This window comes from Hypanus sabinus, chromosome 17 (assembly GCF_030144855.1).
Source record: "Hypanus sabinus isolate sHypSab1 chromosome 17, sHypSab1.hap1, whole genome shotgun sequence".
In the NCBI taxonomy this organism is placed as follows: Eukaryota; Metazoa; Chordata; class Chondrichthyes; order Myliobatiformes; family Dasyatidae; genus Hypanus; species Hypanus sabinus.
This window is the reverse complement of record NC_082722.1, coordinates 25,370,102-25,389,378: the sequence shown is the minus strand read 5'-3', so window position 1 is coordinate 25,389,378 and position 19,277 is coordinate 25,370,102. Positions and strand designations below refer to the sequence as shown.

Here is a 19,277-nt window from a genome sequence, read left to right as displayed (position 1 = left end):
TTACCAACAAAAACTATCGCTTTCATGCTTCCTCTGAGCAGCCTGGTTCTTCCTGGGTCCAATATGTTTCCAACCAGAGGCTCAAAGGTTGGCACCAACAACTGTCTCTGCTCCATGGGGCAACAGTTCATGGTGTTTAGCACAGAGGCAGCTTTGGCATCATCCAGTGCCTTCCTTAGTTTACTTTCAGTTGACTTTATTGCAGGGTATGTGGCATACAAATGATGGATCAAGTTGTAGTTGTAGTTGTCTCAGCCACTCGTTTGCCCACAATGCTGGTCACTGTGTTTTTACCACATACAAGCTCAATGTGGCTTGTTGTGTGTTGTATTTCACTGTTGCAAATGTCAGGAGTTATCTTGTCTCCAGTACAAGTTTTCAGTTGGATACCTGCAGGCTTCAGTTCAGTTTCTTTGAAATGCTGTTTAAACTCATTTTGCAGAATGACTGAAACAGCTGATCCAGTGTCCAATTCTATTTTAATTAATTTGCTGTTCACTTCTGGTGTAAGCCATATTGTTAATTTTCACATTGTAAATCTCAATATTAGCCAGTCCTGTCTCACTCTGATTATCAAAGTTTTCATAAACAGCATGCATATTAGTGCTCTTTCTGAAACTATAGCTTGACTTTTTAGCTTTTTCTTTTCCATGTATTTTTATCAACCTGACATGCTCTTTGTTCTACTTGCTGGCATTAGTCTGCACCTTAGTTTCACCTTTAAATCTGCATTGTTCTAGTGTATGTAATCTCCTGTCACAATGGTAACACAATTCGTTAGGCCAGGCTGGTTTCTGTTTAGACTTTGCAATTTTGCTCACGCTCACTTTCATTCCTGACTGCATGCTGTTTCCATTGATACAGCAATTTCAACTGCTGTTTTAAATACAGGTTGTGCTTCAGCTAGAAGCCGTTTTTCCATGCTTTCTTGTAAGATTCCACAAACTAAGCCATCTCTCAATACATCATTAAGACCATCATTGAACAGACAATGCTCAGACAATCTCTTCAATTCAATGCCAAAATGGATTCCCCTTCCTTTTGATTTTGCTTGTGAAATCCAAAATGTTCTGCAATCATCAATTGTTTCAGTTCTAAATGTTCCTGTATTACTTTCACAATAGAAGCAATCTCATTTCTGCTGGTTTGATTGGAACAGTTGAACTTCAAAGTTAACTGTATGCCTTTAACGCAATACACTCAGCAAAATTGGTTATAGTTTCTCATTTGTTTCAAAATACTGTTCAATTAGCTCAGTATACATGAGCATTTAACCACTGAGAAATTGAAAGTATTTATTTCTCCGATGAAGCCAGCCATTTCTGCTTTTACTTATGATTGTTGCCTCTGGGTAGCACCCAGCCTTTTTTTAAATATCAAAATATACTTTATTCATAAGAAATTATTTTTTGAGAATGAACTGTGGAATGCCTTTTCATCCTTATGTTCATAATCAATGTGTTAAGTCTTGTTCTATTACATTCCTTAAGACCAATAGGACTGTTTCAACTCATGTGGTCCTCTGGGGTGATAGACAATTATACTATTTGAGGGGCTCTCCAGTAGCGGAGAATCCTATATTGTGGTCCTTCCTCACCAAGCCCTTGCGGTGGCTGCACCAAGCTTTAGACGTCCTTCAGCATGTACCACTGCAGCCTGGAATACGCCAGTCAGCAGCATTCCTTGATGTGTCCTTCACCAGTAGTACTTCACATCCGTCACTGTCCCTGCGAACAGTCCGTAGAACAGAGGTCCCTCTTTCATGCAGCTGTTCTGGATAAACCATGACAGAGGCTCTTGCATCTCTCTCTGTGCCCTCTTTGCAAACCCACAGTCTGCAATAGGCGAACAACTGTTTTGTCCCAAGTACACTCATCCCATGGGCAGTGTGCAGTGAGAGTGACCTAGTCTATTTGCCAATGTAGAAGGGGATGTTTCTCTGGGACTTATGGGGTGGGCTAGGGAGAGAAGGTTTTGCTCCTAGAATAACCACTGGAAATCACACTGAAGTTCAGGAACACAGGTATTAGATCAGCAACAGGAGTGTATGGGTTAATAAAAAGTATTTCCACCATCATTCGTGAGTTTAATTGATTACTATGGGTAGGAAGGAACAGAAGGACACAGACCTACAAGTATATTTTTACAGCACATTAACTATGTTTTTAATTTAAAATACTGAAAGCACGCTGTAAATATTTACATTGTATAAATGATAAATTGACATGCAGACGGCAGACTCTTTCCAGTAAAACAAATGCACGCACGCACGTGCTCTCTCCTTCAACCTATTGTCTGCTCTAATCTGTGATGCTGTTTCTGCAATAAGCAAGAAGTATTTCATGGTGACTCTCTTACCAAATATTTATTGTTAGTTTATTTTTTTTAATATATTTCCAAACATTTTATTCTTGCATGGTGTACTTCTGCGATGTGAGAGTAAAAATAATGTTCTCCCATCATATATCTATTAATCACATTGGTAAGATAGCAGGCAACCAAGTTCCCCATTTAATCTTCACAACATCGCTCTTCAGGATAAATCATCATTACACTCTGGCTACCAGTTTCACACTGGTGCATACTTTTGGTTGGGAGTTCTAAGCTCTACTATTTAGAGGCATTCAAAGGTTAAGGCCCTTCAACCCACCAAGTCTATTCTAATCATCAATTTACACTGGTCCAATTTGTTCTCCTCAGTTTCCCATCAACTCACTCTAGGTTCTGCCAATTATCATTATACTTTATTGTCACCAAACAATTGATACTAGAGCGTACAATCATCACAGTGATATTTGTTTCTGCGCTTCGTGCTCCCTGAAGTACAAATCAAAGTAAATATAATAAAAATTTAAATTATAAATCGTAATTAGAAAATAGAAAAGGGAAAGTAAGGTAGTGCAAGTCAGGTCCGGATATTTGGAAGGTATGGCCCAGATCCGGGTCAGGATCTGTTCAGCAGTCTTATCACAGTTGGAAAGAAGCTGTCCCCAAATCTGGCTGTACAAATCTTCAGGCTCCTGAACCTTCTCCCGGAGGGAAGTGGGACAAAAAGTGTGTTGGCTGGGTGGGTCTTGTCCTTGATTATCCTGGCAGCACTGCTCCGGCAGCGTGCGGTGTAAAGTGAGTCCAAGGATGGAAGATTGGTTTGTGTGATGGGCTGGGCTATGTTCACGATCTTCTGCAGCTTCTTCCGGTCTTGGACAGGACAACTTCCATACCAGGTTGTGATGCACCCTAGAAGGATGCTTTCTACGGTGCATCTATAAAAACTAGTGAGGGTTTTAGGGGACAGGCCAAATTTCTTCAGCTTTTTCAGGAAGTAAAGGCGCTGGTGGGCCTTCTTGGCAGTGGACTCTGCTTGCTTAGATCAAGTCTGGTCATTTGTAATATTCACCCTGAGGAACTTAAAGCTTTTGACCTGTTCCACCTGTGCACCTGTACACCACCAATGTAGATGGGGTTGTGTGGTCCAACAAAAGTCAACAACCAATTCCTTCATCTTGCTGACATTGAGGGATAGGTTATTGGCTTCGCACCATGCCACCAGGTTCTTAACTTCCTCCCCCTACTCAGACTCATCATTACCCAAGATACGGCCTACAATTGTGGTATCATCAGCAAACTTGTATATTGAGTTTAATGGAAATTTGGCTACACAATCATGGGTGTACAGTGAGTACAGCAGGGGGCTGAATACACAGCCTTGTAGGGCACAGGTGCTCAGAGTGATTGTAGAGGAGAGCTTGTCCCCTATTTTTACAGCCCGGGTCCTGTCTGTGAGGAAGTTGAAGATCCAGCTGCAGATCTGAGTGCTGAGACCCAGGTTCCGGAGCTTAGGAATCAGTTTATTTGGAATGATGGTATTAAAGGCAGAGCTGTAGTCAATGAAAAGGAGCCTTACGTATGCATCTTTATTCTCCAGGTGTTCTAAGGAGGAATGTAGTGCCAGAGAGATGGCATCTGCTGTTGACCTGTTGCTCCGGTAGGCAAATTGCAAAGCGTCGTGGTTGACCGGTAGGTTATGGTTGATGTGTGCCACAACCAATCGCACGAAGCACTTCATAGCAATTGATGTCAGAGCCACAGGTCGGTAGTCATTCAGGCATGCCACCTTGCTTTTTCTTAGCACCAGGATTATCGTTGCCTTCTTAAACACGAGGGATCTTAGACTGAAGCAGGGAACAGTTGAAGATGTCAGCAAACACTCCAAACTAGCTCGCTTGCACAGGCCCAGAGAACCCGTCCTGGGACGCCATCTGGGCCCGTCACCTTCCTTGGATTTATCTTCAGGAAGGCTCTTCTAACGTCTTCCTCGGTGACAATGAATCTGGATGCCACCAGGTCCGGTTCATTCAGAGGGGGTGGGACGCTCCTCTTCTGTTCGAATCTTACGTAGAATACGTTAAGTTCGTCAGGAAGAGAAGCGCTACAGTTATTGATATTCCCAGCCTTTTCTTTGCGCCCAGTGATCTCATTTAGACCCTGCCATAGTCTACTGGCATCCCTCTGGTTAGCCTGGGCTTCCAACTTCGCTCGATATTGCTTCTTGGCGCCCTTAATGGCTTTCCAGAGCTCACGGCTGGATTCCGTGTAGCGACTGGTATCTCCGGACCTAAAAGCCGCAGCTCTAGCCTTCAAAAGGGACTGGACCTCATAATTCATCCAAGGTTTCCAGTTAGGGAATACCTGGATTGCCTTGCGAGACACACAGTCCTCTGTGCATTTCCGGATAAAGTCCACGACAGCTGAGGCATACTCATAGGGGTTAGCTGCTGAGTCCTTGAATACTAACCAGTCCACCGATTCAAAGCAGTCACGGAGGATCTCATCCGTTTCCTCTGTCCAACATGACACCACTTTTGACACTGTGACCTCCCGCTTCAGTTTCTGTTTGTAAGCCGGGAGGAGGAGTACGGCCTGATGGTCCGATTTTCTGAAGTGAGGTCGTGGGACAGAACGGTAGGCATCCCTGACTGCTGTGTAGCAGTGGTCAAGTATATTTGGGCCTCTAGTGGAGCAGGAGACATGTTGGTATAACTTTGGCAGCGCCTTTCTGAAGTTGGCCTGATGTTCCCGGCTGAAATGAGCAAAGCCTCCGGATACCTCGTCTCAAGTTCACTGATGTTGGTGTACAGTGTATTCACAGCACACTCCACGTCCTGCGGGGTGGGGGGGGGGTGTGGGGGTGGAATGTAGACCGCTGTCAGTATGACCGAGGTGAATTCCCGTGGCAGATAATAAGGACGACACTTCACCGATGGATGTTCCAAGTCCGGACTGCAGGAGCTTGTCAGTGCCACTGTATCATAGCACCAGGCAGTGCTGATCAGTAGGCAGACTCCACCTCCCTTCGTCTTGCCCGAAGATGCCGTGCGGTCCATCTGATGGATCGAAAATCCCTCTGGTCAGATGGCACAGTCGGGGATGGCAGGGGAGAGCCAGGTCTCTGTGAAACAGAATACACAGCAGTTCTGCATCTCCCTGCAGTAGGTGAGTCTCCCTTTAAGATCATCCACCTTATTCTCTATGGCTTGCACATTAGCTAGTAGGATGGTGGGCAGAGGGATCCTAAAGCCCCTTCACTTCAATCTGACCATCAGCCCAATTCTTTTCCCACGCTTCCTCAGTAATTTTTGCATCTTTCCAGGTTTCCATCGATGCAGTGTGTTGTTGGTAGCTCATTGAGGTTGGTGGATGTGTCCCGTGGGGATCGATCGGCGGGTCGCGGTGTCGGACGCTCCAGGTCGGGCCGAGTGATGGGGGAGGCTCCGCTGCCACTTCCAGCTGTTGGGGGCCCAGGTGGTCGATCAGGTCGAGACCCGAAGCCGACACTTAATCCCGGAGGGCCAGGCTGCTGGCTGAAACAAGTCCACGAACTGTGTCACAGTTGCGGAGGCCTCCACTCCATCCCATCACCGGGCTCGATTTCCAAAGTTGGCGGCGGAGGCCTCACTTCCGGCAGCTGTGGATGGCCACGAATGAGGCTCTACGGTGGTTGGTCTGGGGAAGTGTCTGGGGTATCTTCAGGTCTCCGACATTACCTCTGTGTGGTCGTCTACTTCAGAGAGGTGCTGGTCGGAATGGGCCATGTCTCCAGGTGCTCTGTCACTGTAGCAGGCCGCGGGTCTCTGGGAACGTGGTGGACCTTGGACCAGGCCTCAACGATCGGGTCCAGGTATGGTCTGGAGTTGAAGCAATTCTGGTGCGTCGATGATCTCCAGCTAGTCAGTAACTTCACCAGGGTGTTGTTGATCTTGCTAGATGTTGCAAATCGGAGGTTTAGAAGGATTTCTCGGGTATAGGATAGTGTAGAGGGCAGTTTGCTTGGGAGAGCATGAGCAGAGTCGCCAGTTACCGGCGCCATCTTTATATTGTCATCATTATTATTATTATCATCAATTATTCACACAACAAGGCAACTTACGGTAACCAGTTAATCTACCGATTTACATCTCTCACCCTGATCAGAGAAAATTGACCCATTTGTGCTTAGCCAGTGAGAATCTGGTGTGACTAATCTGATAAGGAATGGCTCAATACTGCCTCTAGTGCCCTCCGGTGTAGCACTCTACCTCAGTCAGAGGCTGCTCTACAGGAGAGCTTGGTACATTTAACCCGGGCAGATGCTCCTGTGCAGTATTCAGGAACTGCTGCAATTTTAGTTCAACACTTGAAACAGGATCCCGATAGCTCTCTCAGCTGAAGCAATAGATCCGACAGGACAAATAGAAAAGTGAGTATCCCTGATGTTCTGTCCAGAATTTCTTCATCAACCAATATCACTAATAAGTTCTCAACTGGTCTTTATCATCTTCCCATTCAAAGGAATCTGGAACAGAAGCTACCATTCAAAGTATTACAATGTGATTTTTCAAGATCATCAAAAATTTGTACATATATAAGTTTTCCTTTCCAATCATACTGATTGACTTAATTTGGAATGCTTAAAAGTGAATCACATTGCTAAATTTGAATTAAAACAAGTCTGAAACTGCTCTGTGTAGATATAGTACTATAACAGCATCATTTGCTTATTGAGAAAAAATATCATTTACAATATCACTGTTCTCAACTGCTCACAATGTATTTCAGTCCTTGTGATTTGACAATTCTCCAAGTTGAGGTAAAATTAAGAATATTGCACTTCATGGTTTTGTATGCTTGAAGCATGTTGTCAGACAGCTGCACATAGATTGGTCTTCTGTCGTTGCAAAGAAGATTTTCCTAGAATGCCTTCCAGTCCCACTAGCAGATCTTTGAATTGCCTGTCATTGATGACTTGTTTAATTTGTGGACCAACAAAAATGCCTTCCTTCATCCCAGGCATCAGTTATCCTGAAAACATCTGTCTCAAATATTGAAACTCTTCACTGAAATGTTGTGCCTGGTGACAGCAGATTCCATCCCTGCATTCTTGAACCCAGTAATTCTGCTTTTTCCTTTGACAAACCCAAGTCACTAACCAGGTTATTTAACTCTTTCAGATGAAACTCACTCAACAGAAAAGGTTCAAAATCTCTATCAGTGTCATTTTCTATTCCTAACCGGTGCACCATGGTATTTTCGTCTTCCTCCTCTAGACCCCATGTCTTTGGAGGCTTCAGTACTGGAAGGCATGCGGTACAGGTCTCATGGCTGAAGGGAGATTACGGTATTCAATAGATTTCTTGTTTTTTGCAGAGAAACCAGACATACTGGTTAGACAGAAAGAGCAGTCTGTCACATGATCTTTCTATGTTTGCCACATCATCAGGGCAGCGAATGACGTCAGCTTCCAAGCACCTCGGAGCCAAGCTCCCAGATCAACAGCTCCTGTTGTGCAACAAATGTGAGAAGCCCAAACTTTGTCTCAATCAACTGATCTCAAATCAATATATTTGTAAGTGCAATGCATAGAACAGTATGTGTGTGATAGCCTTTCTAAAACCTGTCCTGCCATGTATCATCTGCCTTGCCTAAGCATGCCCAGGCATGCCTGGACAAGATAGAAAGTTCTTCAGCTTCCATTGTGGGCAACATTTTAATATAACTGAATTATAAATTGAAATAACAAAAATAGGCAATTTCAATAAAATGGTGCCTGACAGGGGAATGTCATAATTTTCATGATCAACAGACCGAAATCCATAAGATACGCCCAAAAGTGTCCAGGAAGCAAAATCTTTGTTGTCCAGTGAAGTTGGCAAACCACTAATCTAACAGCATCCCACTTGGAGATTGATCTTCCTATAGCCCACATCCCGCATTCCTCAGGGTGAAACTTCTGGCCCCGAATCAGAGGGGCATTTAAAGATTCAGGTTCAAGTTCAAGGTTCAACCATACATGAATATACTCAAACGAAACAGCATACCTCCACAGCAAAGGTGTAAAACATATCACAAACAGCACACAGCAGATAGCGTTTATGATGATGAGAGCAGAAAACACAGTGACAAAACAAATAGTACAAGTCCCAGAATGGCATGGTCTGTAGAGTGATGATGCATGGGATGTTGTACTTGTCCAGCTTGTTCTTCCATTGAATGAACTATGGAGCCCTGGCAATTCTGGGACTTGGTGGGGTGGCGTAGTAGTGGTGGAGGAGGAGCAAAAAAAATCTTTGAACCAGTTAAATAAAGTCCTAGCTTTCACCAGGCTTTCCTAGCAATATTGTCAGCTGCATAAAAAGAATTACCTGATTCTAAATCTAAGGTCGCTTGTCCTGCAGCATTGGAGTATTTCTTCTGGGTTAGACCATAAAACATAGAGGCAGGATTACGGCATCTGGCCATCAAGGATTGCTCCACCATTCCATCATGGCTGAATTATTAGCCTTCTCAAATCCATTCTCTTGCCCTTTAGCCGTAACCTTGGACACCTTAATTCTATTTTTAACTACTTTTAAGAATCTTTTATGTCACATCATATCTAGAGTTAATGCTTTAATCTAAATGATTAATTTTCACTAGCAAAGTTTCTACTTTGGTTAAGTGACTTATTTGCACACAATGTCTGTACTTGCTAGTGCTTCAGTGGCTGCATTTAAAAAATAGAAATGGCAGAAGAAGATCTTTGCAAATCTATGTTGATTAATGCCTTAATTATTTGCCAAGCTTCAGCCCCAGAAAAAGCTGGCTACACAACAGTCAGAACATTCTAACGTGAGAAGGTAAATGAAATTATGCAGCATTTAATGCAGTCAATTAATGATTGTCTGTATCATACAAATTTATAATTACAAGAATTTTCCTTAGAACCGTTCGCTGCAAATTATTTTTCCAGTCGGGTTTAATTAATAGACAAAACTAAAGCAAGCATATGTATTGGGTCAAATGACTTCAAAAGGATGTATTCAAGATGATACAACCCTGGAATGGAACACGAGCCATAATTTAATCTTGGTCTGGATGTTCTACTTCTAAGATTATAAACATATGCTTTTAGGCTGATTTTTTCACTTGAATATCTTTTCCAACGACCCTGTTATGGAAATGTGTTAATTGCTGAATGTGATCGTTCCTATAGACAGAAATACTCTTGGCATTACAAATTCTATTATGAAACACTGCGCTGTATATTCTCTCCCTGTCCTTCCATCTCCCAAGGGATTTACTACTTTTATTTTAGATTGAAGTCTGGGAATTTACTGCTCAAATCATAAAATTATTCCATTTATAAATTGGTCAAAGGCAACTTTACAAGCCTGCTAAAAGGTGGTAATCAAGCATTGGTGAAGGGGGTTGCTTTAATGCAGATATCACCAACACAAGGCTGGTTCCATAATCCCTACACAGCAATGACTGGTGAATGGTGCGGTATGCGCAAGACCCAGTCATTTGGGAGTTTGATGGATCCAATAATCATTGCTGAGTGAAGCATGTGTAATGGCTTCTTTGTAATGTTTCACTGCTAAGGCTAATGTAATGGTTTCTCTGGAATGTTCACTACTGAGGTAACGGTTTCTCTGTTTGGGTTATGGCGGGAGATAACAGGACTGTGGTATGCAATCGGAAATTGTTGCTTTGTCTTGTGTATCTGGAAGGATGTTTTTTCACAGTCTTTGTCAAGAAGAGATGAAGAGGGAAGACATGTGGAGAGAGCGGGTAGACCACCAGATGGAGTGGACTGGGATCTGAGGGTCTGAAGCTCGGAGGAGACCAATGGTGGAAGAATGACTACTGAGTGAGCTTCAATGTGAACTTTTGACCTTCCTTAAATTAGGCCCTTTTAAAATTTTCATTATTAACCCTATATTCAGATTAAGATTCATAAAGTTCAATCATTTAATTGCATATGGTATGCTGTCTGATATTTTGCGATGTGGGTTTTTAACCGGGGGTACATCACACAGCATCCATACAAACGTGATTTCCCAGTTTGGCAGGGCCAAAGGCTGTTTCCCCTGCATAAACATGAGCTGGCCGAGCCTGAGGGTTACACACGCAAGAGACACAAATCAGAGAGTGGAAAGTTATGGTTCGGATTGGACAATCTTGTTTGGAGAACAGCAACACTGTGCAACTCAGTCTGAAAGATCTGCATATTCACAATTATTCCCCGTTCTGCCTGTGTCATTTATCCATAACCATTGATACTTGCCATAATGAAATTGCACGTCCTGGACTAATACTTTTGCCACAGACCTCTTTGGTAATGGTGAAATGCAATGAATTCGCCTGATAGAGGTGACTGATAAACTTCGCATAAATCAAGAATCATCCATCACGCTGAGGGATAATAAATTGACTGTCAGGTGAAAGACAAAGCAGAAATCAAATACATGCTAACTTCAAAAAAAGAGATGTATGTTGAATCTTCCTGTTAAAATTCCAACTGTTCCAGGCAAACACAATCAAGCCTGGGACTCCCGGGCACGGATCCAAAGCCCCAGACATGTGGACAGACAACTACCAGCAAACCCACCAGCACTCAGCATGGACTCTACTTCAACAGGACAAACTGGCATGTGCTTAAGCAGAGGAAATCAGCTCCTGCATCTGGTAGCAGGTTCGACCTGACTCTGCACTTACGAAGGAGGAGGGCAGGAAAAGAATTACATCTTCTGTTCACCATTTGTACAGGAAATAACTCCTTTCATTACTATCAATTTTTTATTTGTAAATGATTACATGATATTATGTAGGAGGCCGAGTTGTGACACGATAGAGATTTATACAATCAAGAGGGGGCAGATAAGGTGAATAGCTACAGTCTTTTCATCAGGTTAGGAAGTTCAAAACCAGAGATCCTTGAGTTAAAATGGGAGGAGAACGATGCACAAAGCACCTGAGGGACAACATTTTCCCAGACACTAATGAGCGTATGGAACGAGCTGCCAGAATAAGTGGTACAGGACAGCACAATTACAATGTTTAAAAGGCAGCTGGACAGTTACATGGATAGGAAGGATTTTGATGGATATGTGTAAAACACAGGAAAATGGGATTAGCTCTGTAAGGCAATTTGGCTGGCATGGAATTGATTTTATTACATACATCCTTCACATACATGAGGAGTAAAAATCTTTATGTTACGTCTCTGTCTGAATGTGCAATGTGCAATTTATTGTAATAGATAGTATGTACAACAGGACAGTCAGTATAACATAGAAATACAATTGTATCAGTGTGAACTAATCAGTCTGATGGCCTGGTAGATGTAGCTGTCCTGGAGCTAGTTGGTCCTGGCTTTAATGCTATGGTACCATTTCCCAGATAATAGCAGCTGGAAGTTTGTGGTTGGGGTGACTCGGGTCCCCAATGATCCTTCCAGCCCTTTTCATGCACCTATCTCTGTAAATGTCCTGAATAGTGGGAAGTTCACATCTACAGATGTGCTGGGCTGTCTGCATCACTCTCTCCAGAGTTCTACGATTGAGCGAAGTACAGTTCCCATACCAGGCAGTAATGCAGCCAGTCAGGACGCTCTCAAATGTGCCCCTGTAGAAAGTCCTTAGGATTTAGGGACTCATGCCAAACTTCTTCAACCATCTGAGGTGAAAGAGTTACTGTTGTGCTTTTTTCACCACACAGCCGGTATGTACAGACCACGTGAGGTCCTCGGTGATGGGTATTCTGAGGAACTTGAAGATGTTCACTCCCTCAACCCCAGATCCATGATGTCAATTGTGGTTTGCCTGTCTCCATTCCTCCTGTGGGCCACAACCAGTTCCTTTGTTTTTTACGACATTGAGGGACAATATGTTTTCTAGACACCACTGCGTCAGGGTGATGACTTTTTCTCTGTAGGCTGCCTTGTTTACCACCTGCTGGTGATCTGACAGGAAGTCCGGGATCCAGTTGCAAAAGGTAGGGCGAAGTCTGAGATCTCTGAGCTTCTTGTCAAGCCTGGAGGGAATTATGGTGTTGAATGCTGAACTGTAGTCAAGAAAATTGGGGCCAAAGAATCTGTTTCAGCACTGTATATCTCTAAATCTATTTCAACATTATTTTTTAAAAGTTTATATAATTTTTAATAATTTTTTAAAGTTTTTATACATTAGAGTGTCCATACTCCGAAATCTTTTATGGAGGATAACAGATCATTGACTTGAGAACAGATGCACATGCTCCTATCTACATCAATGGTGTGGAGGTTGAGAGGGTTGACAGCATCAAGTTCCCAGGACTGAAATTATGAATAGCCCACCCTGGTTCAACTACGTAGATGTAACCCACAGTCAAGAAAGCTCACCAATACCTATTTCCTCAGGAGGCTAAAGAAATTTGGCATGTCTCCATTGACCATAACCAATTTTTACAGATGCACCACAGAAAGCACCATATCAGCTTGGTATGGCAACTGTCCTACAAGTCACTGTAAGAAACTGCAGAGATCTGTGGACGCAGCTCAGCACATGACAGAAAACAGCGTCTCCTCTGTCTGTACTTCCCATTGCCTCAGTCAAACAGCCAACATAATTAAAGACCCAACCCACTCCGGACATTCACCCTTCTCCCTCGTCTGTTGTTGGGCAGCAGATACTTAGGTCTGAAAGCATAAACCAACAGGCGCAAGAACAGTTTCTACCCCGCTGTTCTAAGACTATTACACAGTTTTGCCATTCTTAAACTCTATGCATTGTTTATTGAATTGATCTGTATGAATTGCATGCAAGACAAGCTTTTCATTCTATCATGGTACATGTGACAATAATAGACCAATTTCAATTCTAACTCCAAATTTGGAGGCTTGGATTTGGCAATGGTCAAAGGTTCATGCAACAACTTCTGGCCTGCCCGAGATACCTGCTCACGTTGCACAGACCCCTGGCACTATTTACTCAGTATTCAGCCTTTTAGATCTGAGCGTGATTGTTGCAGTGGGGATTCCAAGCAGCACAAACAGTTGCCGGGCCCCTCTGGATCATAAAGGAAGGTGTCTTTAATGAGATCAGTGCAAGAGCAACAATGAGAATGCTTGGTTAAGACAAATCACTTTCAATAATTCAGCACTTTGCTCAATCCTCAAATCAAGCTTTTTTTAAAAAAACAAAAATAACAAAATACAACAGTTAATTTAAGCTCTTTGGGATACAAAAAAAATCACTACAGCACTAGATCACGATTGGCACTGCATTAAATCTGTACTAAGAGATGGATTCAAAGATATTGGCAATATCACAATTTAAATATAGCATGGTATTTACTGATTCCCAGCCAGGAGCACAACTGCAAAGAATTTAGACAGTTCCAGTACTGTCAAGATACCTCTGTTGGTAATTCGATACAAACACAGAAAATCATTTTCCAGATTTCACTGTTCTGCCCATCATGTGGAGGTAGACTGGCCTTGGAACAGGTTCAGAAGAAGGCCAAGAGATTAAACTACAGCTTGAAAACATTTATATATTGAGACAAACAGCTGGTCCATTAGCTCTGGAGGCTACCGAATAGAATACATAAATTATTGAAAGGACTGAATTGTGCACCGCTGATAGATCACTCCAGATTGAAAAACAATGACCATGCACAAACCTCTGCAAGAGGAGGAGGTGGCCAAATGTTGGAGATAGCTCACTGCCCAATTAAACATAATCAAAAATGATGCTGAGACAGATCAGTGCAAAGGGAAGAAAATCAGCATTTAGCTCACATACAGTTCTTGAGATACTCTGGATTTGTTTCAAACAACCAGGGGAGTTGATGGGGAGCTTTCAGTTTAGGCATGTTTTCTTCCCTCCTGCTTTTCCCAAAAGGGATGTGCACACGTGCGTGTATAATAGGAAGTGTCTGGTCAGTCTTAATCTTGTCGCACAAATACCAGGAAAACATGAACCATCGACTGGTGGTCTATTCCTGACCTTTATTTGGATATGCTTACAGATAACACATATATTTTTAAATTTTCAGAGGCTCTCAGAAAGTGTTTACCTGCATTTCCCAAGAAATGGTTTATACAGGAGAGAGAGTAATCAAGCAGAAAGTTTTAGAAAATTCAACGAAGAATAATTCAGTAAACGAGGAAAATAGGGAAAATAGCTTGATTGAGAACCCTGTTTGGTTTTTTCCCGCAAGTATAGTATCATACAGCAATACAGCACAGATACAGGGTGCTCAGCCCAAAGCATTTACTAACATGGCACCTACTCAGCTAGACTCAATTTCTTGTGTTTGGCTCTTATTCCTCAAAGCCCTATCCCTCCATGTACCTATCCATGTGCTTCTCAAATGATACTATTAAACCAGACTCAATCACTCCTTTTGTCAGCTCTTCCATATACTCTACACCCTCTGTGTGAAGAAGTTTCTTCTCTGGTTCCTTTTAAATCTTTCAATTCTCACCTTAAACCTATGCACTCTAGTTTTGGTCTCCCCTACCCTGGGAAGAGCACTGTGACCATCCACCTCTCACAATTTTAAACATTTCTATAACCTTGCCCCTCATTCTCTTTTGCTCCAAGGAATAAAGACCCAGCCTGGCTAACCTCTCCCTCTATCTCAGGCATTTTTGTTCTGGTCGAATCTTTGTAAATTTTCTCTGCACGCTTTCCAGATTAACACCACACCTTTACTCTAAACCAAACTATACACGGTCAAATACAGCCTCTACAAATTGCACAATGGCAGCAGGACCTGAAGGTTTCAAGATTCGTCGCTTCAGCACCATTTGTGTCTCTGAACACCTTAGCGAATTCTGAGCACACTCCTGTGAACCTCCAGCTACACAAAGTAGAAAGGACCCGTTCTAAACCATTTACTTTAGTTCCAAAACTAAAGTAATGAGAACCTGAGGCTGTGTAAGCAGTCACTGATTGTGGTTCTGCAGAACATTTCATGTATAGAATGGTCATCACCAGATGATTTATCAAAAGTTGCAATTGTATAAAGCATTAAATCAGAAAATGTAAAGTTTCAAACAACAAGAGGAACACGGTGGTAGAGATAGTCATCCATTAACCAACTAAATTCCAGAGGAATAAACCCCAATTATCATAAAAGTTAACCTAAATCCCTCCAAGATCAATATGTTTTGCTAAGATATGGTCTCACAGACTGTTTACAACATTCTGGGCATAAACTAACCGGGGGTTTGCATAACAGTTGTATTATATCTATCCTTTGTATGTCTTCTGACATTTTGATTATTCCTTATAATTACTTGAATCGTCTAAAAGCATGAACTGCCAGATCATTATTACTTCTACATTATTTCAATTTTTTTTACAATTAGAAACAATGCTATTCTTGCTTTGAGATTCCAGTGGATGATGGCCTCACATTTGCTCACCCCGATATCCATTCATTGTTTCTTTTTGCTTTCTGCCAAATCCATTCATTTGTAACTTCATGCTTCTGTCCAAATCAGCATATTCATCTACCTTTGCAGCATCATTAAACTCAGTACCAACATGGATGTCATCAATATGACAAATAGCTGAGACTCCCAACTCAGCCTTTTGTGGACACTCACTATTAGTCACAACCTGCTGAGTGTCTGTTCATTATCCTTGCTCTGTTGCTTGCAGCTCAGTTACTTGCCTAACCTGGTCGATAATCTACTTTCGATTCCCAGTGTTTCAACTTTTTCCAGCACTTTCTTCTCAAGAAGAACTGATCAAAACTCTTCTGGGAGTGCATGTGAATAAGAAATGATCTTTTCCACTTCATTAGCATCTCCAATGATTAGTTGCATGGGTTACTACAATCCCTGATGCCCTGTCTCCCTATCTTACACATAACATAATGGTCATGACACTAAATTATCCTGTTCCTCCTAAGTTGTTGGGCATAACACTGAACAGTGCCCCACTCACTGTTATCAGAAGTGGAACTCCACAGCTTTTCATCAAGGCAACCTTTCCTTTAGGTTTCACAGCCTGTGGTATAGGTGTACACAAGGAACCAGACAGTGAACTTGAGACAAATGTGGCATGTTTGTCATCTTTCCTTTCTTCTGTACCCCACTCCCCACCAACCAATATTGTTTCTTTAAAAATTCTCACGATGTCTTGCACTATGCTTTGCCATGTCTTCCAATGTGAAAGATTTGTATAGTTATTGGCTAGTTAATGAATAGCATTAAATCCCCTTTTCCTTAAAAAATGATCTAAAGATTCAGCAGTTATGTTGTAGCAACTTAGTAATTGAAAGAATTTAACAATGCAATACACACACACACACAAAATCATATACCTCATTTATCAGAATAATTATCAAAAAAAGGGAAGGAAAAAATAGTTAACTTTCTGACCGAAAATGTGAACTATTCTAGAGAAAGGGGAACCAAATCACTGATTATTCTGATTAATTCCTGCTCTCTGATGTTTTCACCATGTGTTAGTCATCAAAGCCAAACTACATTACAGACACTCTGCCAGACCATAGACCTAAATGTCTTGGCTTCTGCTTGATTAATTCTGTTATCCATTTGATCTGGCTTAAAATAAATACTAATAAAGAGCAGGTTTGTGGTTGCATCATGTGGGGCAAAATTTACTTCTTTCTTGTGGAAAAAGAAAAGAATTCGGCATTTTACTCTCTCATTGGCAACTATGAGGTATTTGCATATGAATCTATTACAATCTCACCAAAGGATAGTGACGTGGCTCTCAGAATCTTTAAAAGAAATGTAGAGAACCTGTAGGTGCAGGTGCTTACTAGGGAAAATAACCTTTGGACTAAAATAAAACAGACAACGTTTCTGAGTATCGAAAGATTACATTTAGGAAGAGAAGACAAATAACACCCCACATCCATATTCCTGAAGGACATCACTTCTCACATCCTGCCAGTCTGAGTAAATGCATTCATTTTCTGTCTGGATGCTAATTCCAGATACCTTGAACTTAGCTGTTCCCTTCCAGGGTTCTTTAGTAAAGGCCTGTTAAAAATCCATCTCCATTACAACCACTGGTGGTTTCTGAACACAATCCATTGGTACAAACTGAAAAGCATTCTAGGATAGACAGATGGGGAAGTGTGCAATTTCTTTTTTGGCTCAGCTCCTTGCAAAAAGGCTGGTTTGTCTGGATTCTCCTTCCTTTTGGACCTATAACGTGCTTCCTTTATCTCCATTGTAGTTACTTTGTGTTTATTAGTGATAACTGTGATAAAGTACTTATTCAATATCTCTGAAAATATTAGCATCTTGAAGGTTTATGCTGCCTTGGTAGAGAAAGCTACTCTAATTCTCTTTTTGTGTAGTATGTTATTTCTTAATCAAACATTACAACTATTTTTCACATTCTTAATAAGCTTATTGTACTTTATGTTCCCATCTTTCCTGTGTTGTCTATGTACTTTGTATTTGCAAGTGTCTTTAGGTGCATTTTTATTTTCAGTTAAGCTACCCATGGTAAATTTATACTTGGAAAATTGTGAGTACTTTGTCTGAACTTTACTGACCTTTCCCTTAGAGTAACTCACTGCTTCAAGTTACAAGTCAAGGGGGGCAGTAATATAAAAATAAATTTATTTCCACAGAGGTTGGTGAACCTTGGGAATTCTCTAATTTGGAGAGCTGTGGAAGCTAGATCATATGGTATTTAAAAGCAGATACATTTTTGAAGGATTAGGTAATTGAGGATCATGTGTAATTGGCACAGATTTGTAACTGGGCAGTGCTATTCTATCAGCTTTTTTTTAATTTTACCTTGTTGCAACTTTCTCTAATTTTTGCCTTCCTCGGTTCTACCTTCATTCTTTTGTAACCCTTTGTGAGTTTTGTACTTTCTACATCTCCCTTAATTACCTATGCATTGTGTTGACTAGAGTGCATTGTATCTTCTGTGCCCATTCACAAAACGACCTGTTCAAAAGACAGAAGTGAGGTCTGTATACAATATATACACAACAGTGCTTTCTCATTATCCTTGTTTGTTTATTTGGGGCAGGTGTAATCAGTCACAATTATAATCTTATAATTTGCTACTCAACATATGGATGCTCTTTCATACATAAGACTAGAAGACAGAGGAGCAGAGTTTTGCCATTAGGCCATTGAATCTCTTCTGACATTCAATCATGGCTGATTTATTTTCCCTCTCAACCCCATTCTCTGCCTTTTTCTCCTAACCTTCAATGCCCTTGCCAATCAAGAATCTATGAACTTCTGCTTAAATATACCCACCAATATTCTTGCCACTACTTGGTGCCCCTTCTACAGTGCTTATTGTAGTGAAAGCTGTATCTCTTATCTATCATTTTGACTTTTATTGATTACATGCCTAAAATGAAGAAACACAATGGTGAAATGCACTTTGCCCTTGGTAGGTTATTCTTTTGCTAAAGTTGGACATATGCCATCTAATCATGAGCAAGAAAACATAAACTTTATATTATCCCAGACATCTCTTATTCAGTATTCTTAACTGATTGTTTCAGCACAATTATAACCTATCTTAATCCCATGGGTCATCAATATTTTATCCCAATATTAATGAATTCAAGGTCCTTTTCCCAGACAACCCAACCTTCGATCAGCAAAGTCTGGCTGTGTTTTTCACCACCATTAGATCTCACTAATCCATCATACATGAATGAGTAACTGCATACATGCATCCGAAGAACCAAATTACTCCTTTACATCTGCATATTCAAAAAATTTTACCTCATAAATGGTAAACTGCTGCTTTAAGTCTGGGTCAGTTCCTTTATTACTCATGTGCCTTTGGATGATGTTTTCCATTCCCTGTTGCTCAAGACAATCAGTAACATCGTAGAATGAATCCTGGTCTGGAAGAGCTCCTAGGGTCTGGCAAAAAACAAAAGAAATTTCTTTCAGATCATCCACATTTTTGAGGAAAGTGTTCAGAAAGAAACATGAAGCCACCAAATAACCTTCAATGCCTGTC

At 41.5% G+C, this 19,277-nt stretch overlaps 1 protein-coding gene across 4 annotated transcripts in view; it reads right to left on the bottom strand.

Annotated features, from left to right (window-relative positions):
• fhod1 (formin homology 2 domain containing 1) overlaps nucleotides 1–19,277 on the bottom strand; it is a 300,189-nt gene that overhangs the window by 91,578 nt on the left and 189,334 nt on the right. For all 4 annotated transcript variants that reach the window (XM_059992695.1, XM_059992692.1, XM_059992693.1 and 1 more), the window contains exon 9: nucleotides 19,034–19,177. In XM_059992695.1, coding sequence (XP_059848678.1) covers nucleotides 19,034–19,177 — 144 coding nt within the window. The remainder of the gene's footprint in view (nucleotides 1–19,033; nucleotides 19,178–19,277) is intronic.